Here is a 25,937-nt window from a genome sequence, read left to right as displayed (position 1 = left end):
ATTTTGGATCAGATGCTCACCCTCTGTTCCTCCTCGTCTGTTAAGGGAGTGTGTGATGTCAGGGAGATGAATTGAGGTGATGCATGTAAAGCACAAGGTCTGGTTCATAGTGTGGTCCATAGTAAGGGCTCCATCATCCAATGCTATCTTTTCTTTAGCTGCTACATACTGTTTTCTACCTGTGTCTATTTGGTAAGATTTTACTTATGTTATTCAAATCTGTATCCTGACTGATTTTGGTTGGTTGGTTCTATCAAGAGAGGAAAATTTGCAACTAGGATTGTAGATTTTCTGTTTTCTCCTTTTACTTTTGACAAGTTTTCTTGTTTTAGTTGCAGAATTTAAAGTATTGAGATATCATTACTATGTCATAAAATTCACCATTTTAAAGATGAAAATTCAGTTGTTTTTCGTATATGCATAGGATTACACAAACATTACCACTGATTAGAAGATTTTCATCACCTCTTCTCTCCCCACCAGAAAAAGCGCCCTACCCATGCAGTCACCCAGTATGCCTTCTCCCCAGCACTTGACAATCACCGATCTACTTTTTCTCGCTATGGATTTTCTAGTTCTGGACATTTTATATAAAGGGGATCATACAGTTTGTGGCTTTTTAGGTCTGACTGTTTTTTTCACGAAACAATATTTTCAAGATTCATCCACACTGTAGCAGGTATCAGTACTTTACTCCTTTTTAATGACTGAGTAATTTATATACCACGTTTTGTCTATCCATCACTTGGGGTAATGAACCTACTTTTTGGCGATTGCGAATAATGCTGCCATGAGCAACTGTATACAGGTTTTTGTGTGAACATGTATTTTAATTCACTTCTGACAAATTTTGTTGTTGTTCCACGCATACAAATTTAGAATCATTAAAACTGCCTGATTTGACCCTTTTATCTTTATGAAATGTCCCTCCTTATCTCTAGTAGATTTTTGCCTTGAAAATCTACTTTGTCTGATACATTAGCTTTCTTTTGATTAGGATTATATAGTGTATCTCTTTGTAATTTTACTCTCAACTTACCTATATCCCTGTATTTAAGATACCCCTCTTATAAACATATGGTATTAAAAAAACTTAGTCTTTTTTAACTAGAATATTTACTATGTCTAGTGTGTTTCCTGATGTGTTAAATAGATTTGAGCTTAAATAGTCCATCTTACTACTTACTTTCCATTGGTTCTCCCTTTATGTGTTCTTCTTTCTGTACTCTTTTGCCTTCATTTGCATTAAGGTTTTGTGATTTGTGTAATTTCTCTGCTATTAGCTTGTGAGGTATGTAATCTTTTCCCTTAGCGGTCACCCTACAGTACAACATACATCCCTGACTCACTCAAGTCGGTGACAAGAGAATCCTTCTACCACTTTCTGGACTATCCAGAGAGTTTAGAACCCTCACCTTTTCTGCCTGTGGTCCTCTTGTTACAATGAGTTTCAATTCTTGCTGTATTGTAAACCACAACAGACATCATTATTAGTGTTTTATATAGTCTGTGTTCACTAGGTCGATCCACATGTTTACTTTTTGTTGTTCTTCCTTTGTTACTTTGTTGTTGCTCTTTGTCCCTTCCTGCATTTCCACACATGAATCCAGGTTCATCACCTTCTCCAGAAACTACCTTTGGAATTTTTCTGTAGAATAGAGTTAACTATATTTAAAAGTACCTTTATATTTTCCTTCCAGTACAGATCTTCTGGTGACAGAATGAGTTTTGGTTTGCTGAGAGGTCTCCATTGTGTTTTTATTTTTGAAAGAAATTTTTGGTAAGTCAAGAATTCCGGAGTACCACAGCTTCCCCCTCCCTCTCTGCCCCCAACCTTTGGAAGATGCCATTGGCTTTCACTAGTTGTCAGTTCTGTGCTGTTCTTAAAGTTTTCTCTCCGCTTTGGGTTTCAGCAATTGTATTTTGATCTGCCTAGATATAGATTTCTTTATATTTGTCCTGTTTGGGGTTCAGAGCACATCTTGAAATCTGGGACATAATATTTTTCATCATAGCTTCTACTTTTGTTTCCCCTTGTGTCTGTCTGGGACTCCTAAGGATATGTGTGTTAAAGTCTTATCACTGTACCTCTAAGACTGTGTTTTCTGTTCTTTTCGTTCTTCAAGATTTAGTATGAGTATTTCTTTTACTGACTATCTTCACTCCATTATTTTTGCTCTCATTTGTTTTTTCTTTGTTTGATTTTGTTGTTGTTTTCTTGGCCACATCATGCAGCATGTGAGGATCTTGGTTCCCAGACCTGGGATCGAACCTGTAGCCCCCTGCATTGGAAATGAAGAGTCTTAACCACTGGACCACCAAGAAAGTCCTTTCAATTGAGTTCTTAATTTCAGCTATTGTAATATTCAGTCCTATAGTTTTTAATTGATTTTTAAAATAGTTTACAGTTCTCAGATATAATTGTCCATCCTATCATCTGTTTTCTTCAACATTTTTTTTTCAATATTTAAAAGTTTTTTTCTTCAGTAGTCCACATCTGCTAATTCCAATATCTGGTTCTTCTGTAAATATGTTCCTTTTGTTTTTGGTCAATTGATCTTATCTTCTAGTATTCCTGGTAATTTTTGATTGAATGCTAGACTCTTAAAAAAAATGAAGGATTGAAGAAATGTACAGGACTCTGGATATTCCTTCAGAAAGGATTTATTTTTGCTTCTGGGAAAGGTAAAGTTGAAATAGCTTGACTCTCGGTTTTAGTCCTAGTGAGATTTAGTCTGTTTCTGGTTAGCATTGATTTTCAGGTCCTCGCTCTTCAGGAACTTTAACTAGATACCTATTTTATAAAAGCTTTTAACAGCCAATCCTTTTCCTCCAGGGTGAGCCCCCAGCCTCTAAGCTGTGAGTCTGCTGGAAGCTCCACCCACTTTTTCAGCCTTCTCAACTCTTTTTAGAAATTGGCAAGTACCTGGAGTAGATGAGAAGACCTTGATGTCCATTTCATCTCTCTGGACTTCATTTCTCTCCAGAATCTTGGCCCCTCAAGTCCTCACTGCCTTGGTAGCTCTCTGATACATTCAGACAGATTAAGGAAAAAGAAACCACAGGATTTTAAGCTACTCTCAGCAGGAGGGTTAGTCTGATACCAGCTAGTCTGCCATATTCAGAGGTGAGGCCCAACTGTGGCTTCCTTATTATTTTTATTCTTATTATTTGAAAATCCTCTAAAGAAAGATATCATTCTGAGGCCAAGAGCCATTTGACAGGTTCTGTGAAGTGGCTTCTAAATGCAGGAGATGACATTTACGGAGCATCTTTTGTGTGTGGATCACATGCTGTATCTGTTGCAGGAAACAGTTCCAAGACGTGAGGAACCTAGGGTTTTCTGGAGGTTCCCTTCCAGCCCTTGTTCTTTTCCCTTTTCCCGCTACACATTTCTAAACTTCTGGATGTGGCCACCTCGATGTCCCATAGGCTCCCCTAGCTTGGCATAGCCCAAGATGACATGGTCGCCTGTGCGTGGTCAGCTTGGCCTCGCTGCCGCCCTTTTCTCAGTTCTGTGCTTTGCAAAAGAAGGCAAGAACCTCACTGTACAGAATCTTCTTCCCTATATGGTTCTGAGTTAGAGTGTGGCTTTACCTGAGGTATATATATTATAACTTGGGACTCTTCTCCATCCTAGAGCTGCTGACCTAGTGCACACCTATATCACTGTCCTGATTGCTTAAGTGAAGTGAAGTTGCTCAGTTGTGTCCGACTCTTTGCCACCCCATGGACTGTGGCCCATCAGGCTCCTCCGTCCATGGAATTTTCTAGGCAAGAGTACTGGAGTGGGTTGCCATTTCCTTCTCCAGGGGATCTTCCCAACCCAGGGATCGAACCCGGGTCTCCCGCATTGCGGGCAGACGCTTTACCGTTCAAGCCACCAGGGAATCCCTTATTGCTTAGGCAGCCTCTTTTTGGATGTATCAGTCAGGGGCCAGTCCGAAGACAGAAAGCACACAGTCATTTGAATATAAGGAATTTAATATAGAGAATTACTAACTTTAATGGGGGGTCAAAATAATGGATTAGTTAATAAGAAGTAATCTCCTATAAAGAATATAGAAATAGCAGATCTAAGGCATAGCACCACCAAAGGGCTGAGACAGAGACCCCCTCCCGCCCCCACTCCATCCCCAGCTGAAGTATGGACCTTGGAAATGACATGGCTGTGGCCCCCTGGATGCAGAGACATCTCTGAGATGCCATGTTGACAGAATGTTCTAGAAATATGCCCTCTAGGGTGCTAGCTAGCTAGCTAGATATCTCTAGCTGTCACAGAGAGATGGAGACACTGCTCAATTTGCTGGGGGAAGGCACGGGAGAAGCTGCTGGCTGCTAAGTGCTACTGACCACCACCATATGCTTCTGGATCTGGGTGCGGGAGAAGCCATGTGAACCATCAGAGCCAGATACCCAAGAAGCTGCGGCAGGAGCCTTCTTAAGAGGAGCTCCCCAGAGCAGAAGGAGAGCCCTATGTCTGCCACTATCTGTAGCACCCCGTACTGACAAAGCATGACATTGCACTAGCTGCCAAGGGAAAAGATTTCAAAGGGCCCAGCACCGGGTTTGAAGAGCAGGCAACAGATAGTCGATTGGGAGCCGAAAGCAATCACTGAATGTCGTTCTACCGTCATTGTGAAGGGCAGCATAACCGATTGGTTAAGAGTATTGAATCTGGAACCAGGAGTCCTGGGTTCAAATCTCAGCTCTGCTACTTACTACTAGTGTAATCTTCAGAGATTTACACACTATCTCAGTTTCCTGACTTGTGAAAATGGAGTAGTAACACTACTATCCTTGTTGGATTGTTATGCTAAGTGAGTTGATACTTATAAAGTACTTAGAAAAGTAAGCAATATACCAGATTTATATGTTGCCACGATTGCTCACACTCCTTTTCAAATAGCACATCCTTCAAATTGCAGCCAGGATGACCTTTCTGTTGTAGGTATGAATTGTAATCTATGATATCCTGGTGCAAGACATCATCTTCCTTTATACTTCTGTGCTGGGGGCAGACACAAGGAGTAAATGTTGCCTTCTTAATAACTCACCATGTTCACGCTGCAAAAACTAGAAATATGGCTAGGTAACTATTGCCTGCTGCTGCTGCTGCTGCTAAGTCACTTCAGTCATGTCCGACTCTGTGCGACCCCATAGAGGGCAGCCCACCAGGCTCCGCCGTCCCTGGGATTCTCCAGGCAAGAACACTCGAGCGGGTTGCCATTGCCTTCTCCGGTAACTATTGCCTAAACATTACCTTTCTTGACTCCCCATTACCTTCCAGACAGAGTCTAACTTTTTTTCCTGGATTTAAGATTCTTAATGCTCTGTTCCCCTCACCTCCCCCCGTGCCCTGGCTCAGGTCTTCACTTTCATCTTTCCAAACATCAAAGTTCACTACCTTATACTCTTACCAGCTTGTATCTCTATTTCCCAAATTTGCCTATTTTGTTCCCCTCTTCTGGAATACCATACCCCCGTCTTCTTTTGACTTTCAGGAGACCCAAGCACCAGGAAGCCTTCCACCACACCCCCAAGTTGGTTGTCAGATTTCCCTGTGTTACTGTTTCCGAATCATTGTCTGCTACGTGAAGCGATGTGCTTCTGTGCCTGGCTCCCCGACTAAAGTTAGAGCCACTTGGGGTCTCTTGCCTGTGACTCCTGTTGGCATGCCCTGTGTTTTAGCGCAAACAGCTTCCTACATCTGCCTGGGTTGTGGACTGCGTCACTATAGGGCTGCTGACTGCAGAGCTTTGCGCTTCCTGCCCCCCTGTTCACCAAGGCCCCGACCACCAAATCGAGTCCCGCGTAGGCGAGCAGTATTGTGCCCTGCAGCTCCAGACAGTTATTACCACATCTATTTAGAGCTGCCCGTCATGCTGACCAGCCTCTCCCAAGCCCTCTGTCAGGTGGGTGAGGAGTGACTGAAAGTGCTTTAGAATCAAGCTTCATTTCTTTGTTGTTGTTTTCTTTTACTTACTTTTTTTTTTTTTAATAATATACAGTAGGTCCTTGATGGTTATCCATTTAAAATACAGCAATGTGTTCATGTCCATCCCAAACTCCCTAACTATCCCTTCCCCTCATCCTTCCTCTAACCCCAGCAACCGTAAGTTCGTTCTCTGAGACTGTGAGTCTCTGTTTTGTAAGTAAGTTCATTTGTATAATTTCTCTTTAGATTCCACATTTAAGGGATGTCATACCACATTTCTTCTTCTCTGTCTGACTTACTTTACTCAGTATGACAATCTCTAGGCCCATCCATGGAGCTGCAGATGGCATTATTAATGGCTGAGTTATGTTCCCTTGTGTATATATGTACCACATCTTCTTTATCCATTCCTCTGTCGATGGACATTTATCAAACCTCATTTTGTAATTAGGGATGCCAGATTCTAATTGTCCCCTACTCAAGGGAATCTCAGAAGTAGGGCTGGGAGAGGGGAAAAAAAGAGGAAGAACACAGGCCTACGATGCAACTGAGGACTTTAATTGGAGGCAGCTCCTAGTGGTTTTTCCAGGAGCTGAGGCGACTCTTGCTGGTGGCACAGGGATGGCTCAGACATCTCCTCCTCCTCTGGGAGAGTTTCTGAATCAGTCTTCATGGTCCCTGTTCACCACCCTCTTCCTCCTGGCGACACTCTAGTAGCCTTGCAGCCTCATACACGTGCAAGGAGCTGCCATCTATACAAATCAGGGTCTCCTAGGAACACACTTCTTCAACACAGAACTGTGGAAGTGATGGTGATGACGACGTTGGTATCTCATTGACATATTATTTCTTTGAGGATCTGCATTCAGATCTGAAAGAGTGAAGGAAAATATTTATCCCAGGTAAAGGCTTTGAATTACATGTGAATGTCATGTCTTGGTCATATCCTCCTTGGGATATTTGCATATTATTAGTGACTTTAAAAAAATACTCTGCTTGCTCGAGCTTCAGGTAACCTCAAACTGGGTTAAGGAATTGAGATCTTAGAATTTCTTTGTCACTTCAGCACAGCCTGTCTGGTCCTGACTCTGACATATACACAATTACCATTTATTGAGTGCCTGGGTGGGGCCATAGTCTAGACATTTATATACGTTGCTTCATTTCATCTTCCTAACACCCTGAAAAGCAGGTGGTGTATTATCATGATCCTCATTTTGCAGAGAAGATGCTGAAGCTCAGAGAGAGATTCAAAGACATGCACAGTAAGTAGCTGAGACTGAGCTCAGACTGGTGTGTAGGACTTAAGTTGGTCGTCAGTTCAGTTCAGTTCAGTTCAGTCTCACAGTCGTGTCTGACCCTTTGCGACCCCATGAACCGCAGCACGCCAGGCCTCCCTGTCCATCACCAACTCCCGGAGTCCACACAAACTCATGTCTATTGAGTTGGTGATGCCAGCTAACCATCTCATCCTCTGTCGTCCCCTTCTCCTCCTGCCTTCAATCTTTCCCAACATCAGGGTCTTTTCAGATGAGTCACCTCTTTGCATCAGGTGGCCAAAATATTGGAGTTTCAGCTTCAACATCAGTCCTACCAATGAACACCCAGAACTGATCTCCTTTAGGATGGACTGGTTGGATCTTGCAGTCCAAGGGACTTTCAAGAGTCTTCTCCAACACCACAGTTCAAAAGCATCAATTCTTTGGCGCTCAGCTTTCTTTATAGTCCAACTCTCATATCCATACATGACTACTGGAAAAACCATAGCCTTGACTAAACGGACCTTTGTTGACAAAGTAATGTCTCTTTTTAATATGCTGTCTAGTTTGGTCATAACTTTCCTTCCAAGTAGTAAGCGTCTATTTAATAACTGACGTAGTTTTTAGCTGTGCTAAAAAATGAGTAAAAAAAATCCCCTACCACACCCCCAAAAGGCTTGAAAGAAATCTGAAATGACCCAGAGCAGAGGCTGGGTGGGGAGTCAGAAGTCCAGAGAAATGATTTGGTGTTTTTTACCAAAGCACTGTGCACCCATGCGTGGAACCTACCGAAAGTCCGTGGGTGACGCTGTTGGCAGGCATTTTGACTGTGGGAGCTACCCATGGTGGAAGCCCCCTCGTCGGGGCAGCAGCAACAGAAGATCCTTGACACCATGCTTTGGTGGGCAGTGGGAAGAGGACAGGGCACTGCGGTGTCTGGCTCTGTAACCTCAATCCCAGAAGCCCATTGTTATTTAAGCAGTGGGTCATACTGGACTAGCCTCCCCCAAGGTATCACGCCACTCTTCTCTCCCAAACCTCCTGTGGGTCCAGCAGATCCAGGCCCTCTTCTGCCCAAAATTCTCCTAACCGTGGGAAGTACCGCTTCTGCTCTGCCAGTCTTTACCACGTGTGTGCGAGTTCAGTGGCTTCAGTCGGGTCCGACTCTTTGCGACCCCAGGGACTGTAGCCCACCAGGCTCCTCTGTCCACGGGGATTCTCCAGGCAAGAACACTGGAGTGGGTTGCCATGCCCTCCTCCAGAGGGTCTTCCCGGCCCAGGGAGGGAACCCTCGTGCTCCTGCATCCCTTGTATTGGCAGGAGGAGTTCTTTACCACTACTGCCACCTGGGAAGCCCAGTCTTTACCACAGGGTCGCCTTATTGAAATCAGCATATCTTAGAGTCTGGCCCAGTTCTCTGGACAAGGCTGTTTCCTAAATGAACAGAAGAGTACAGCCGGAGGAAGCCAGTCCCTTCTCTGCCAGGACTTGTGGCAGCGCCCGCAGGCCAGCCCGTGCTTAGGGGTCAGATCTGTCTTCTGCTTTCCAGGTCTGGGCTCTTGGTTGGATTCTGTAACCAATTTGAGCCTCACTTTCCTGCCTGTAAAATACCAGTGTGGCGTGGTACCTGTCAGGAAGCATTTAACAGGAGGCTTCCTGTGTGCTGTTTTGGATCTGTCAGGAATCCTTTGGTCCTTATTAATTCCTGAATATTCAGGAATTAAAATGAGAGGCACGCCTTTCCCGGGGTTGAGAAATCTAGGCATTTCCTTTGTTAGTTTCTCATTATGGTGATAAGTACCCTCTTCTCTCTTTAATAGGTATCATAGCCTTGTGTTTTGTAAGTCTGGAATTTTAATCTTTATCTTTGCTGAGAATAACTGCCTTGTAAGACAGTATATATGCCCACACCATGTTGATTAAACACCTTTGCTCCATCAGAGCTTTGGTCCCCATGTCTGTCTGTCTTTCTCTCTCTCTCTCTCTCTATTTCTGGCTGATTCCCTGGAGCCCGAAAGCCGGCTGCGTAACCCAGGGAATATTAGCCTCTTTCCTTCTTTCACTCTCTCATCGCCGACTCCGGACCGCCAGGTTCCGGTCCAATAAAGGACCAACAGTACCCACCTTAAAGGAGTAAGTGATTAACTGTGCACAGTGACCCCTGGGGTGGCAGGTGCGTCTAGATGCTGGCTCAGGGCACATTCTTTCTCCAGTCCTACTGGAATAGGTAATGCAGCTCAGCCTTGCTCCTTCAACTCTTGCTTCCATCACTCACCTGCTCAGTAGCTCTGAGCCCAAGATCCCATCTGTAGCAGGAGGCACTTGGGCTGCACCTTCTCTCCAAGGATCCTTCCGGCTCTGATGACACAGGCTGCAAATCCTTGTCTCAGCCCCAGTTTCTCCTTTCTCCCAGATGCCTGGTCATCTCCTGCTCTTGCTCCTTCTTCCCTCTGGCCAAAGCCCCAATCTGGGAATTTCCGTCTCGGTGGCTGTCTACTAACGTCACACCGGCTTCATTTCCTGGCCTCACCCGTGGGCACCGGCTCCCCACCCCTCCCAGCCAGCACCATCTCTCACCTGGATTATTGCAACGGCCTCCTGGCCCCTCCCAGCCCAGTCTCCATTAGTGTCAACACAGCTGAGAGTATAAGTCCGATCGTGTCACCCTCTGCTCCTTGGCTACTCGTGTCAGGCAGAGGAAAAGCTGAAGTCCTTCTCTGGGACGTTCCTCAAAAATTCAGTCTCACTGCTACCTTCGCCCCCTCCTCCCCTTCGGTCTCCTCCCATCCTTCCTTCATCCAGCGGCACTCAGCACCCCACCACGACTGCGTTTGCACATGCTCCATGCTCCACCTTTGGCCTGCGACGCCCTTCCTTAGAGATCCGCAAGCTCACCCCTCCCTCCTTCAAGCCTGTGCTTAAAGGTCATCTTTCTAGTGTGGTCTTCTGGCCAAGTCACCTGAATTATTTACCCTATTTAAGTGGCCCTCCCCCTCCCCTGGCATTCCCAGTTCATTCTTCTGCAGAGCCCTTGGTGCATTCTAACACACTCTAGAGTTTATCTGCATGGGCTTTGTCTTCCCAGGAGAAACGCTGGCTGGGGTAGGGTGGGTGTGGTGTTCCTTGCACTACCCATGACATCCTCTAGATGGAAGCAGGAGCTAACAAAAAGGGCCCTTGGTTTGCCCCCAGTGGGCTGTGAACTTGAGGTCTCCCATGGCCCCACAGCACTTCAACCAGAACGAGAAAGATCAGTGAGGTCAGAGAGGAAGACTCCTAGAGCTGGAGGAGCCCTTAGCGGTCATTCAACACAGGTGGGGAGATTGGGACCCAGAGAGAGAAACAGTGGGGTCATGGGAAGAGTAATGGCGTCTGCTTCCGGAGCAAAGTGGATAGGTGCCCAGGAGTGATGGAGATGTTGTCCCTTTAAATACAGGAAAGTGCTCTTCCTGCTCTCAGGTCCAGGCTTTGAGCCCTCGCACCTGCAGCTGGCAGAGCAGAGATGGGACTGTCTGTGATGTCACAGAGCCTGAGAACCAGGGGATGTTGGGGACAGAAGGGTTTGACTGGACCATAAAGGGGGAGGAGGTTTACTGACCCTCTCTCCCATTGTCCTTCCCTTGGTTCATGATGCCACGTTCATCAGGCTGGCTGGGGCGGTTCTGCCTCATTGTAGCTCCTTCCTTGGAATAGGTAGCTGGGGCATGTTCTTCTCAGGGGGATTCTAGAGGCATGAGATAGCAAGCCCCACTGTGAAAACACATTTCTAAGCCTCTATTGGTATCCCATCTACTAGGTTTCCATTGGTTAAAGCAGGGCATATGATGAAGTTCAAAGTCAAGGGGGAGGAAAGGACACTTCACCCAAGAAGACTTGGCTAAGAAAGGTGAAGAACTGGCTAATAGTTTGCTGTGCCACAGGTAGATGCCATTCCTGTACCCATTTCACAGGTGAAGAAACCGAGGCACAAAATTTATTAGGCATCTTGGCTAAAGTGACACCGCTAATAATTGGCAAATGAAGTGATCAGAGGTGGAATTTTTAAAGGTTCAAATTGCTTTACAAATGGGTTGTACCATTTTAGTTCCTTCTCTACTGGGGTGGCAATGCTGCTGCTACTTCATCTCCTTCTGTCTTGGCCTCTGTGCTATCATGACAGTAACCAATTTAACAAGAAATTTGCAAAATTTATATGAAGAACATTGAAAAATAGCCCTGAGAGACAAAAAAAGTAGGTTTGAACAAATGAAAAGCCATTTGTATGTGGGTGGGAGGAGTCAACATTATAGAGGTGTCAGTTCTTCCTATGTTAATTTATATTTTTTTCCTAGGTTAGTTTTAAAATTTAGTACAGTCACAATAAAAAAACAATTTCTTTCTTTTTTTTTGGCTGCACTGCACAGCATGTGGGGGTCTTAGTTCCCCAACCAGGGATCAAACTTGTGTCCCCTGCTTAAGAAGCACAGTCCTAACCACCGGACTGCCAGACAATTCCCCCAAAATATCAATATATTTTTAAATGGATCTATACAAATAGATACTAATGTTTATATTTTTTAAAAATGGAGGAATGTGGGGAGGGAGATGGGAGGGAGGTTCAAAAAGGAGGGGATGTATGTATACTTATGGCTGATTGATGTTGAGGTTTGACAGAAAACAAAATTCTGTAAAGCAATTATCTTTCAAATAAAAAATAAGGAATAAGACAAGGTGGTACCACACCAACTTACAGTGGAATAAAATAGAAAATTCAGAAAGAAACCAAAATACATATGAAATTTTGGTGCATGAGGATAAAGGAGTCATCACAAATAATTGGGCCAAAGATGGTCTTCCAAATAAATGTCCAAAAAGATACGGATCCATACCTAATATATATAGTGATAAATGTGAAACGGAACAAGATCTAGATGTAAGAAATAAAGGCACACAACACGTAAGAAACATGGATGAACTCCTCTATAAACTGAATGTACCGATAAGGCGGAGGGAAAAGAAGACATACACAGTCCTGTGACATCACCAAAGACTTTACTTGGAGGCAGCTCCGCCCCAGTGGCTTTTTGGGGTTTGAAGTGGCTCTTGCTGGCAGCACAGCCTTAGCTCAGACGTCTTCTCCTCCTGGAAGGGAGTTTCCGAATCCGTCTTCATGGTCCTGCTGCACCACCCTCTTCCTGCTGGGAACTCTCCACAGCTGCACAGGCTCCAAGACCTGCGAGGGGGCTGCCGTCTAGAATGATCAGGGCCTCCCGATGAGGCATGGTTGGTATGGCCAGTGATCCTGGGAGTAGCGGCTGAGCCTTCTCTTGTGAAACCCTCTTTTGGAAACTTGTGAATTTACATCTGAAAGGAGGAAGGGAAGAAGAACCCTGAGCGAAGCCTCTGCTTTGGGCCTGGATAGACTGTTCCGGTCACCTCCATCCCTGGTCAGCATCAAATCTGGAGTAGTCTGTGAGTCGTGTGCGCCCCGCCCCGCCCCGCCTCCGCCTCGGTCTGGGACGTGTTGGTACCCTTATCCGAGCATTCAGTGACAGCAGTTTGTCTTGTGAAATGCAGTGGCCTAGAAAATAGAACTGGGCCCATCCTGGTTCTGACATTACCACCACGCTCTGCTGAGCTTACCCACTCCAGTGTTCTTGCCTGGAGAATCCCAGGGACGGCGGAGCCTGGGGGGCTGCCGTCTATGGGGTCGCACAGAGTCGGACACAATTGAAGTGACTTAGCAGCAGCAGCAGTAGCTGCTGAACTTTGGGAAAGCCCCTTCCCCCTAGAGACTGAAGCCTCCTCTATACAATCAGAGATGGGTTTTTAAACTATGCACCATGGAGCCCGGTGAGGGGAGGGGAGCTAGTGGGGCACCCAGACACTCATGCCCGATTCAAGTACAGCAGGACCTCTTTGATTTTTTATAGAAATTGGACTTTGAGATTTTGGTTGCAAGGAGGGTTTAGCTGTTATGAGAATTTTGTTTGTTTGTTTCAAATGTGGAATTTATTTATCTTACATTATATATATAATATGTAATTGATTTCCTTTATAGTTCTATGTATTTTATTAAATGCATATAAATACATTACTCTGAGAAGGGGTTGGTAGCCTTTTCGTTGTTGTTTTGACTGTGCCCTGTGGCACGTGCATGGCATGTGGGATCTTGGTTTCCTGACCAGGGATCAAACCTGTGTCCCCTGCATTGGAAGTGCAGAATCTTAGCCACTAGATCGCCAGGGAAGTCCCTGTTGCGAATCCCTCTGAAGTGACTGGGCTGGAGGACTTTTACCTCTCAGCAGCCAGCCTGATGGGGTGGTTGTGAGCTATGTGAGGTCACCCGGGCACAGCATCGGTGCCCATCAATGGAGCCACATTTCTTCTTCCTGGATGTGGCTACAGTCCAGGACTCAGAGGCATCCTCCTCTCCCTGGAGACTCTGAATGCACAAGCATATTTTGGCGTGTTGATCTGCCATGTGTGTGGTTGAGTTTGGAGGAATAACACTCATGTAGGCCCTGCCCTCCTGGAACTTACCGTCTGGAGGCTGAAGCAGACATTAAGCGAACACTCACACACTGTACACATTTAAGACAGTGCCACCGGGACTTAGAAGGAAAGCATGGACATGGATTCTTTCCTCTCAGGGCTCCTGCTCCTCATGTAATTCCCAGCTTGGAGGATCATACAGGCAGGTCTGACCCCTGTGCTCTGGCCGGTGTGTTCTGGAATGTGACTGCAGCATCCTAACGGGAGGAGTCCCGCCACTCCTGTCATCCCATCGAGCTCAGTACCAAACTGGGGTTTGGACATGAGGACAAGGCTTCCTACCCCAGAGGTTCCGGGTCAGCATTAGGGCCCCAGGTTCGAACTCACCATACTCACTGCTGCTGAAACAGGAAGTTGTCTTTTCTGAGGGGAGCGTGGCTTTCCCCAGACTCATGCAGGGTGCTGCGTCACTGTGCTCAAGACTTTGTCTGTTGAGCTCATCCTTCTGCACACCTGGCAATGGTAATTCCACGTGTCATGTGGGGTGCTCAGAGGAGGTCATGGAGGCCAAAGTGTTTTGCCAGCTCTGGAGCGTGCACATGGACCAGCGGCCATGGATATGGGATGAGGTGTACCTGAGTCAGCATCCTCTAGTCTTCTGAGTTCTCCCCCGCCATATAAGCAGGTACTGGATTCAAAATGTGTATTTCTTTAAAAGCATAAAGTTTACTTTTTCCCTTTTATAAGTATAAGTCATATATGTTATACAAAAGCTTAGGAAATATTGAAGAATATAAGTAGGAAAAAAATGCCCCAAACACCACTCCCCTCAGATATGATCACAGTTCCAGGGTTTGCCTATGGATGTTTTTACAGAGGCTGAGCACTGAAGAATTGATGCTTTCAAACTGTGGTGCTGGAGGAGACTCTTGAGAGTCCCTTGGACTGCAAGGAGATCAAACCAGTCAATCCTAAAGGAAATCAGCCCTGAATAGTCATTGGAAGGACTGATGCTGAAGCTGAAGCTCCAATACAAAGAGCTGACTCATTGGAAAAGATCCTGACAGTGGGAAAGCTTGAGGGCAGGAGGAGAAGGGGACAACAGAGGATGAGATGGCTGGATGGCATCACCAACTCAATGGACATGAGTTTGAGCAAACTCTGGGAGATGGTGAAGGACAGGGAAGCCTGGTGTGCTGCAGTTCATGGGGTGGCAGAGTCGGACACGACTTAATAACTGAACAACAACAGTTTTTACATAGTCCATCACATCCTATATGTTATGCAGGCTTTTACTTTCTATGTATCATAAGCTGTTTTCTTATGTCACTAAGCTTAAAAAAATGGTTGCATAATATTCTATGGATAATTCAGGATTTATTTAACCAATATTCTATTTTTGGGTGTTTAGACTATTTTCAAATTTCTCTACCGTAAACACCACTGTGATGAACGTTGTATATAAAACTTTGTTTTGGTATACTCCTAGATTCTTAGAAGTATAACACAGTCTTGTCAACAGACTAAGCAGTGTTCTATAATAAACAGCTCTGTTCTTTTCTAGCTGCCTACCTTGAACAAACTGCTTCACCTCTCTCTGCCTCCGTTTTCAGAACTGCAAAATAATACATTCATTCTGGATAATCAGATCCACTTCTTAGAGTTATTATGGGAGTTAAATAAGACCACTTTTCTAGTGGTTTAAGTTCTGAAACAGTAAGGGACTTACCTGATCACAGCTGGGGCCCTGTGCCTAGACAGTGCCTTGCATCTAATAGGGCTCAGTACTTATTATCATCTTGGAAAAAGGAGCTGACACTTTTAAGATTCTTGTTTTTTTTTTTACCATGAAATTATTTGGTTGGCCAAAATCCAATGGAATAAAATCCATGGAAAGCCCTGAATGAACTTTTTGGCCAATCCAATATTCCCAGGGGAAGTGTTTTAAAGGCTCCTAGCTGAACTGAGGTATGGATTTCTGGCAAAATATGCCCTGAGAATTTTTCTCCTGCCATTGAACTGCCATGTCTCCCAGTGGGATCGTGCCACCACTCACCACTCAACTGTGTGTTAGTCCTAGCTTTGCCTGATCTTGACAATAATGTGTATTTTTTTTTTGTCTGAAATTGCTGATTTTGACCCCAAGTCTTCTCCACTATGATCTTTTGCCCTGGATCATTAAGAAGGATATAATTACAAACTGAAGGCTAGGATGCCTTCTCTCTCTCTTCCCTCTTATATCTGGTAGTCTTGGAAACCATGTGTTCCAGATGCCTTGGCTAAAGGTGAAAAATAATATGTAACAGACTTTGCACAAGCAAGAAATACACTTTTGTTTTGTAAACCATTGAGATTTAAAAGCATGTTTGTTTTAGCAGCAGAGCCTATCTTCTCCTGACCAATACCTTATACTATAGTTTCCATTTGTTTGACTTTTGTTGAATTCCTACTCTGTGCAAGCCCTGTGCTTTTTGCTTCTATACATTCCCTCTTAACCCTCCCAGTGATTCTGAAAAGCAATAATACAGTATAAGTATCCCTGTTTTACAGGTAAGGACACAAGCTTGGAGTGAGAGGGTAATTGACTTGTCCAGTTCTGCAGCAGAGCTGACTGAATTTAGCCTCAGCCCCAAAGGCAGGGCTCTTTTTGTTTATTTGTTTATAAAAAACAAACTGTTATAAAAATTATATAAAACTGTTTATTAAAAAATTAAATGTATTTATTTTTAATGGAAGGATAATTGCTTTACAATATTCTGTTGGTTTCTGCCAAACATCGACATGAATCTATCTATGGCTGAGGTAGGGTTCTTCAGCACTATCTTTATAGTCTTTAGACAAGTGATTCTCAAACTATGATACACATTCAGGTTTCCCTGTGAGTCATATTAAAATAATGGTTCTGACTTGGTAGGTCTGGAGTAGGGTCTGAAAGTTCAGTTCTAACATACTCCCAGGTATGCTGATGTTGCTAGTCCAAGCATCCACCGTAAGCATCAAGATTTTAAGCACTATTGTTTATCAGTTTGGTTACTTAGCCACTCAGTCTTCACCTCATTTTAGGTTGGCATTATTCACTCAAAAGCTGAAGGAAATCTGAGGGCATCTCAGCAGGACGGGGATGAGCAATATGAGGTCTCCCCAGGCTGGGCAGGGCATTCTTGCCTGGTACCTACCATGCTTCGACAGCTGAAGCTCTTGGGTTTGATTGGGGATCTTGGAGTCATCTGCAGCATCGGGTTTCTCACAGCATTTGCAGCATAAAGAGAAGATCTTCGAGGCCAGGTTTTGGTGGGCTGCTAATACAAAGAAAAAGGAATGGGGGCCCTTGGGTTCCAGGGCCTGAATTCCAGATGCCCCATTGGAAATTCACTGTGATGGGGGTCATATAGGCTCAGCCTCCCCCAAGGTATAATAGCCTTCTCCTTTCCCAGATCTTTTGTAGCTCCCCCATAGGCAGCAGGCCCAAGCCCTTCAACCTAGTGGTTCTCTTAAAGTCATTTTCCCTGTTTTATACAAAATTTTCTTACCCATGGAAAGGAGTTGGAGCCTCTTCTTCCCGCTTTGCTTGCAGGGTGCCTTATTGAATCAGCTGATGTTGAATTTGAGCCCAGTTCCTTGGGCAGGGCTGTTTTCCTAAATAAACATAAGACTGTGGGTGACAAGTGCCAGTCCTTTACCTGTTCTCATGCTCCAGGTAGGACCTCACTATAGCAAAATCTGGACCATGCAGAAATGCACATAAACGTGTTTGGAGACCGGTATTCTATTCTGTTTCTAGGCATAGGTTCCTTAACTTTCTCGAGCCTCACTTTTATCCTGTGGAAAACGGGAATAGCAGTGCCTGCTTTGCAAGTGTAAAGGTTTAAACATATATAAAGTGACCTCTGAGGTGCTGGGTACTCAAAGTGCCCAGTCAATGGTCATCCCCTTCATGTAGCTCGTGGGCTCCAAAACCATCCTGCCGGTCCAGGTCGCAGGAGAACGTGGTGATGGACACTCTTACCAACTTGCTGTGTGGCTTTGAGTAAGTCCCTGCTTCTCTCTTTGTCTCAGGCTCCTCACCAGTAATAAGAGGAAGTTAGGTTTTACATGATCACTTCAAGCATCTTCCTAGTTTGGACAGTCCAGAAAAAGGCCTTGTTTTCATCCGAAAGTTCTTTCATTGTGTACCAACTTTTCCAGGTTTCTGAATGCTTCCTGTTTTCCTTTTCCTCTCAGTGGTAAAACCCCCTTGTAGAAAATTCTTCTCATGGTATTGATTAGATGTCCCTCACAATACTCCATTCAGTAGATGAGTTGTCTCACCCGTAGGCATTTCTGTCTCACTTTCTCCCTTGTGATACCAAACAAGCCACCCTGAATTATGGCAATAGCTTTCTGTTAGTAAAGTGAAAGTGAAAGTTGCTCAGTTGTGTCCGACTCTTTGTGACCCCATGGACTATACAGTCCAAGGAATTCTCCAGGCCAGAATACTGGAGTGGGTAGCCTTCTCATTCGCTAGGGGATCTTCCCAACCCAGGGATCGAACCCAGGTCTCCTGCATTGCAGGTAGATTCTCTACCAGCTAAGCCACAACTGATTCTTAATAATTAATACAAAAATCTTTAACTTCCTACACATAAGCTATTCAATATGTTGATAGCATCCTTTATATACTGTGGATAGATACCCTCAACAGACTAAACACATTCAGATGTTTCTACTATGTGGGATCCTTGGACCAAGAAGGGTACTTTCTGGGCCCATTTAGCCTCAATCTCTGATAGACTTTTGGATCTGCCGCCAAGCGACTTTTCTATCCTAATTTGAGCTGTGACACATTACACTGGCTCTTTTATGAATTTGTTTTATTTTCTTAGGATTTATAAACAAATGGAAGTTAATATGAGGCAATCAGATCTTTTGTTTTGGAGATGCATCATTTAGCAAATATGCTTGCCATTAATACACAGATTCTTCTGCTGCTTGCTGTCGTTTCAATTCTCTTCATCTACTTATATAAACTCTTGCTTCATGGGGTTTTTCTCTGTTCTAGATTGCCTCATGTATGTGAGTGTAGAAGGCAGTGCTTCATAGGAGGGAATGAAGGCTTTAAGTCTAGCCAGCCTCCACCACCAGGCAGCCCTGGGATCTAATGGTTGGAGGTCTATTAGACTGGTGGTCAGTTTGTAGGAAGGGAATTGCTACAGTTTTGCCTTGGGTGTCTCCAAACCTTCATAAGCATATGTCTATCTTGTTAAAGCAATGAATGGTCACTTTTCTCACCCTATATTCTGGAGTTAGTGATTTCCAGAGCATAGATCATATGAATTCTCTTAGGTTCTCCTTGGCCAAGAAATTCAAGACACCATGCAAAGTATAAACTTTTGACTGACTGTAGTGTATTCTTTGGGCTTCCCTGGTAGCTCAGCTGGTGAAGAATCTGCCTGAAATGCAGGAGACCCTGGTTTGATTCCTGGGTTGGGAAGATCCCCTGGAGGAGGGCATGGCAACAGACTCTAATAATCTTGCCTTGAAAATCCCCATGGACAGAGGAGCCTGGCGGGCCACAGTCTGTGGGGTTGCAGGGAGTCAGACATGCCTGAGCGACTAAGCAGAGCGCAGTGTATTCTTTCCTGTGTCTCATGGTCTCATCTAAATTAAATTGCTGCCTCTTTCCAGAAAAATCCTTGCTTTGTATATGTACTGTCATTCAGTGTGCTCCGATGTGTTTATCTTAATGACAAAAATCTTGCTAGATGACTTAAAATGACAATGTTCATTATGGCAAACTTTCAGTGTCAAAAATATAGATTCAAGAGGCACAGTAGAAGAGAGAGAAGACCAAAACTCAACACTCAATAGAAGGCTTCTTTGATATACTCTGACCCCAGAAAGAAGAAAAAAAAAGATCTTACTCCTTCTCAAACCTGAAACTTACTTCATTTCACCTCTCACTCTTCCTCCACAAAGCATTAGCTTTGTGCACGTGTTAATCATTCAGTCATGTCCGACCCTTTGCAACCCCATGGACTGTTGCCTGCCAGGCTCCTCTGTCCATGGAATTCTCCAGGCAAGAAGACGAGTGGGTTGCCATGCCTTCCTCTAGGGGATCTTCCTGACCCAGGGATCGAACCCAGGTCTTCTGCAGTTTGGGCAGATTCTTTACTGTCTGAGACACCAGGGGAGCCCAGGTTTATCTTTACTACCCACTTAAACTTCTCTTGTTCCTTTCCCTAACTGCCTACATAAACTTTCTTTATAGGGCATTTCTATAGAAATGAACAATCAACATTGCACAATATTCCTCTAAAACTCCTGTACAAGACAGTGGGTCCATAGAGGTTGAGTTTAAAATCTGGTGAGAGCTGAGTTGAGGAGAAATATTTAGAATCATGCCAAATTTCAGAACAGAAAGTTGCAGTCCAATTCAGGGTTCTGTTATTCAGTTACTTATTGCCCTGAATTATCACACTTCTATCAATTAGTTCACTTAATTTTTAACCTTCAATTTAACCTTCAATTCAGGGTTCTGTTATTCAGTTACTTATTGCCCTGAATTATCACACTTCTATCAATTAGTTCAACTTAATTTTTAACCTTCAATTTTTAACCTTCTTTAACCCCTTCAACATGGGGGAAAATGTTAAAAAGCAGCAGGATGGAAAAGATCAGAAGATTTAAACAACCTATCTATGCATAATTCCTGGGGCTTCCCAAGTGGTACTAGTGGTAGAAAACTTGCCTGCCAAAGCAGGAGACATAGATGCAGGTTCAATCACTGGTTTGGGAAAAACCCCTGGAGAAGGAAATGGCTACCCACTCCAGTATTCTTGCCTGGAGACTCCCAAGGACAGAGGAGCCTGGTGGGCTACAGTTCATGAGGTCACAAAGAGTTGGACACAACTGAAGCAAGTTAGCACACATGCATAATTCCAAAAAGAATCAAGGGCTTGAGAAGTTTAGAAACAGAAAATATACCACATAAAATTATTTCAGAAGCTATTAAAAAAAAAAACCTTTCTCTTAAGGGAAAGGTAGATTGGACAAAGATTCAGAATTGCAAACAAAACCAAGATGAATCAATAGGAGACTGAATAAACTTCAGGACATTCTGGGGTAAACCAACAACTTAAGGGGAACTTCTCTTCTTGTAAAGGACTTGGACCTGAAATGTGAACTTAGAGACAATAAATTGGAATGAGAAATGTCAACTTTGATCTCCAAGTTATTTTCAAATAGTCCTAAAATATTAACTAGAAATCAAAATGACTTAAGACCTCCTAGATAAAACAGTTGGTTTCTGAAATAAAAACAGGACCAAAATTCCCTCTGTTCTTAGAGACTATGGATCTTATGGATGAAGATACTTGCATATACTTTGAGCAGAAAGACCATTAGAAGAACTCATGTTCCATTATGGCCAAAGGTCAAATGTCCAGACTTGTCTATTTATGCCATTCTAAGGAGCCTTAGCACTCAACACCTGCCTGTTCTTCCTCTAAACTTGCAAAGAAAATTGATGAAGGTAGACAATGATACTGCTTGACTATTGACATGGTTTATTTCTTGTAGGAAAGTCAGAGTCTTCAATGCTAACTGTGACTGGGGTTTTTTTTTTTTTTTTTTTATTGATGACTATATGGACCTTTCCAAGCGTCCAGTTCCCCGGTACCCTCCGTGGACTTACACAGTGTTGGAAAGGAAAAAAAGTCTTTATGGGGTCATCAATACCCTAGACTTTTGAGGACAGTGAGCCCTCCAAAAGATGTGAACAACACAAAGCGCTCATTTTCCTTCACATTTACTGACATAGTACAAAACAGCTCACCCCCTAGGGCACAAACAACCAATTGAAAATCCATAGCTCACAGGTTTGGATTGTCTTACAGTCATCCATTGGCTCTTGTCCAGAGAGTTGAATACTTCTATGCCCCAACTGGGCCAACATATGGTTCTGCAGATAATTTAAGGACAGAAACAAGAAGACATCAGGCTGGTTGATGCTCAGATTGAACACCAGATCCCTGTAAGTGGAAAACTTGAACTGTGTCTTCAAGGAAAGTCAACAACAGTGGTGAAGATCTGTACAATCCCCAAGAGTATCTCCTGCAATTTTGGTTTAGGGAGGGCCAAAAGGGGGAGTTCCTACACTTATAAATGAAGACCAATTGCTCTGTAACCTTGGTAACAGATAATCACCAGGACCTGTTTAAACCCTTCAATCTGTTAATGAACTTTTACCTCAATGACCGCTCTCCTGAAAGTAACAGATGGTAGTTACACCTTCACTGCTGATGGTCTGCCATCCCTAGGCACTCCTGCCTCTGAAATACCACCTGACCATGAACTCAACGCCTTCACAAACTCTTCAAACACCAGCCATTAGCTTTGCTCAGAGACTTTGTCATCAAAGCATAGGTCTCCCTTGTGTAACTAAATTCAGATTTTGTTCCACACATTGAATGGAACAAAATGGAAATCTCTTCTGCTGAATCAGCTTATACATACCCAGTGTCTTGAGGATCTTTCTATAGTAGCAGCTCAGCAGAAATTTTCAAGTATAAGTTTATCTGAATCTAGCACTGATGATTTTCGTATTTTGACTCCCCAGCAGTTCACTGAGGAGACAAGTAGAACCACTTTCTCCTCTAAGTGTTTGTTACCAAGAGTCTTGAACTTATGAACCCTCTTCAGAACTGGAGAGGATCTTAGGGAGTGCAGTGTAGCAATTACAAGCACATATTTGGGCGTATAATTCCTAAAGACTATTTATTAGCTATGAAATGTAGAATAATTTAACTCTCCTGTTTTCATATCTGTAAAGTGGGAATGTTAATAGTATCTACCCTTGAATGTGGTCTTGAGGATTAGTGATGGAGGTGCTTAGCACAGCTGTCTGGCACATTGGAAAGGCTCAGTAAGTGTAAAAGCTGATGCTGATGAAGATGTGGGCTTGATTTGGCTAGGGTGGGCTGGGTGTGGTGTTTCTTGCACTGCCACTGCCCTCCTCTAGATGGAAGCAGGAGCTAAAGAAAAGGGCCCACAGGGTTTCCCCCCCCCCCCCCCCCCCCGCCGCCTCCCCTGCTGTGACTGTGAACTTCCGGTCTCCAGTGACCCTGGAGCACTTTGACCAGAATAGGAAAGATTGATAAGGTCACACTTCTGTGTGATAAGGAAGACTTCTGGTGCTGGAGGAGCCCTGGTTGGGGGGGGGGGGGGGGGTGGCGGGCGGTCATTCAACACAGGTGGGGAGACTGGGACCCAGAGAGAAAAGCAGTGAGATCATGGTAAGAGAGATGGCCTCTGCTTCCTGGAGTAAAGTGAAAAGGTGTGATGGAGATGATGTCCCTTTAAATAGAGAAAAAAATACCTCTCCTGCTCTCAGATCTAACTTTTTGAGCATCACTCACCTGCAGCTGGCAGAGCAGTGATGCGGCTGTCTATGATGTCACAGAGCCTGGGAACCAGGGAATGTTTGGGCCAGAGGGTTTTGGGCTGATGGTCAGTGCAGGGAGGGGGAGGGGTGTCTGCTGATCATCCCTCTAGTGGTCCCCAACGCCATGCTGTCCTTTGGGGCCCTGGCAATGGAAGTCTTGGTGCTCTTGTGAAAGCTTCTTGAGGATGGCTGGGCAGAAGGGGGCAGTAGAGCGCTGGATGCAGAAGACCTGGGTCCAGGTTCTGTCTCATACCCAGCTGGGTGATAACCTTAGGCAAATGCACTTTGCATCTCGGTTTTAAAACGGCAATAATTATTATTTAATTTTAAATTACAGTTTTAGGCTTAAATGGGATCAGGAAAACATTTAACATGGTGCCTAGGTAAAGTAAACATTCAAGAAATGGTTGTTGTTAATGATAGGTGAAAAAATAAAGTGGCATTCTCTTCCCAATCTATCCTCCAGGAAAAAACATATTTTATATTTGAGTCCTGAAAAAAATCTCACCTTTGGGAGCGCTCTCAGTTCCTTTATTTGGGACAACCAAGTTCTCTTTAGAGAAGCCAAATTAGGTTAAAATGTTCTCAATTAGTGCCATCTTCCGATGCTTCTAGAAGCCACCTGAAACAAAAGGAATAGAAACCAGCAAAGATTCTGCCCAGTTTTTTATTTCCTGGTGAAGGGGTGGCTAGAAGTTGTTGTGGGAGGGGGAGGTGCCCTAACCCATAATATGTGATGGTGGGTGAAACAGACTTTTAAACCTTATTTGTAAAGAAATACTCCTAAGTGGTAATATTGAAGGTTCTCAACTCTGGCTTTAAGTGAGATTCATCTGAGATATTTTTAAAATGTAGAAACACCCTGGGGCTTAATTCCAGATAAATTAGAATCCTGGTTGGGGATGGGGAGCAGAGGGTAGACCCTGGCATAAGTTTTTTTTTTTTTTTTCATTTATTTTTATTAGTTGGAGGCTAATTACTTTACAATATTGTAGTGGTTTTTGTCATACATTGACATGAATCAGCCATGGATTTACAAGTATTCTTGTAAATATCCTGGTTGGGGATGGGGAGCAGAGGGTGGACCCTGGCATAAGTATTTTTACAAAGCTTTCCAGGTGATTCTTATATGCAATCAAGACCGAGAACTACTAAATTACATTGTGGAGATTGTTCATTGTACATGTAAGTGGTGATTCTTGCAAAGGCTGCAGAAGTTTTAAAAATGTCAAGCTTGGGAATTCCCTGGTGACTGGGTAGTTAAGACTCTGAGCTTTCATTGCAGAGGGTGCGGGTTCAGTCTCTAGCGGGGAACTAAGATCTCACACCCTGTGCAGAGTGGCCAAAAGAACAATGCCACGCCCAGAGCCCACTTGACAGGGCAATAAAATCACTATTTCTGGGCAATGGGAAATTTGAAAACTCCCCAGATGACTTCTCCCCACCACCCTTTAAAAAATTGAGATATAATTGACATATAACATTGTATAAGTTTGAGATGTACAACAGTGTTGGTTTGATACATTTATATACCACAATATGATTATTAGGATAGTGTTAGCTAACACATTTATCACTTCACATAATTATTTTCTTTTTGTGTTGAGAACAATTAAGATGTAGCCTCTTACCAACCTTGAGATTTATAACATAGTATGACTTTTAAGTTGCAGCCAGCATTGAAACTACTGACTTACAGAACAAGTTTTAAAAACCTAACTTTTGTTGATGCTTGTATAAATGTATCTTTTAGCTTTTCAAGGACAGTATTATTGATGGAGTCTAAAGGATTATTTTTAAAATAGCTTAGAAATGAAGACAGTATACTCTGGAAACCTCTGTTAGATGAAAATTTTATGAAAATTTTAAAGATACTAATGTTAGAGATATGTGAGAAGCATTTGAATGAAATCGTTTCAGAAAACGGGAGAATGAGGATAGCAGTATTTCCAGGTTAATAGATTGTATATTATATGCCATTGTATACACACATCCTATATTGAATCCTTGTATTGAGTTGGGCAAAAATTTCATTTGAGTTTTTCTATAAGACATTAAATAAATGCTTGCTTATTTCACCCATAGCACTAAATGTTTATATATTCGAGTTGCCCAAAATACTTAAAAAAAATCTTTGCATGGAGAAATTGGGAGATTGTCTTCTGTTTGGGATGGTTTATTGTTTAAGAATATATGGTATGGTTGCTTCTTTCCTCTTGATCTGAGGTAGGAGTCTAATCAGCAGGCTCCTGTACTACTTTCTGGTCCAGGTAGAGAATAATGAACTCTTCAACTAAGGCAATGGCCTAAGATGAATGGGTGGATTTTGAATCTGATGATTCCAGAAGGTATGGGCTCTGGAGTTGGGCTGCCTGCATGAGAAGCCTGCCATGGTAACTTGCTGTGTGACCTTCGTCAAGGTCATTTACCCCTCTCATACTCAGTTCGTTTACCTTTAAAATGGGGATTATAAGAGTGTTGATGTGAGGAGTACCTTAGGCCAGGCATGGAATGTTGTTAGTATATAGTTGTCCCTCTGTATCTGAGGGGGGATCGTTTCCAGGACACCCAAGGGTACCAAATCTGAGGATGCTCAAGTCCCTATATAAAATGGTGTAGTATTTGCATATAATCTAAACACATCCTCCTGTATACTTTATTTCTAGATTACTTGTAATACCCAACACAACATAAATGCTAGGTAAATAGTTTCTAGAGAGTGACAAATTCAAGTTTTGCTTTTTGGAACTTTTCAGATTTTTTTTCCTCTGAGTATTTTCTATTACGATTGTTTGAATCTGTGGATATGAAACCCTTGGATATGGAAGGCCAGCTGTGGTGCCTG

The 25,937-nt window shown here is 43.6% G+C and overlaps 1 protein-coding gene across 4 annotated transcripts in view; it reads right to left on the bottom strand.

Annotated features, from left to right (window-relative positions):
* Window positions 1–12,260: 12,260 nt before the first annotated feature.
* The window catches only part of TEX48 (testis expressed 48), a 35,355-nt gene continuing 21,678 nt past the window's right edge, over window positions 12,261–25,937 (bottom strand). The window contains exons 1-5 of one of the 4 annotated variants that reach the window (XM_061163337.1): window positions 23,601–23,994; window positions 17,202–17,307; window positions 16,848–16,970; window positions 14,059–14,184; window positions 12,261–12,540 (exon numbers count right to left, since the gene is read on the bottom strand). In XM_061163337.1, coding sequence (XP_061019320.1) covers window positions 12,437–12,540; window positions 14,059–14,184; window positions 16,848–16,970; window positions 17,202–17,205 — 357 coding nt within the window. In that variant the 5' untranslated portion in view covers window positions 17,206–17,307; window positions 23,601–23,994 and the 3' untranslated portion in view covers window positions 12,261–12,436. Of the gene's footprint in view, window positions 12,541–14,058; window positions 14,185–16,847; window positions 16,971–16,997; window positions 18,152–21,525; window positions 21,546–23,600; window positions 23,995–25,937 lie in introns of those variants that run through there. The other 3 variants (XM_061163339.1, XM_061163338.1, XR_009696350.1) reach the window with 3 other exon arrangements.

This window comes from Dama dama, chromosome 16 (genome assembly GCF_033118175.1).
Source record: "Dama dama isolate Ldn47 chromosome 16, ASM3311817v1, whole genome shotgun sequence".
NCBI lineage: Eukaryota > Metazoa > Chordata > Mammalia > Artiodactyla > Cervidae > Dama > Dama dama.
This window is presented reverse-complemented; position numbering and strand designations above follow the sequence as displayed.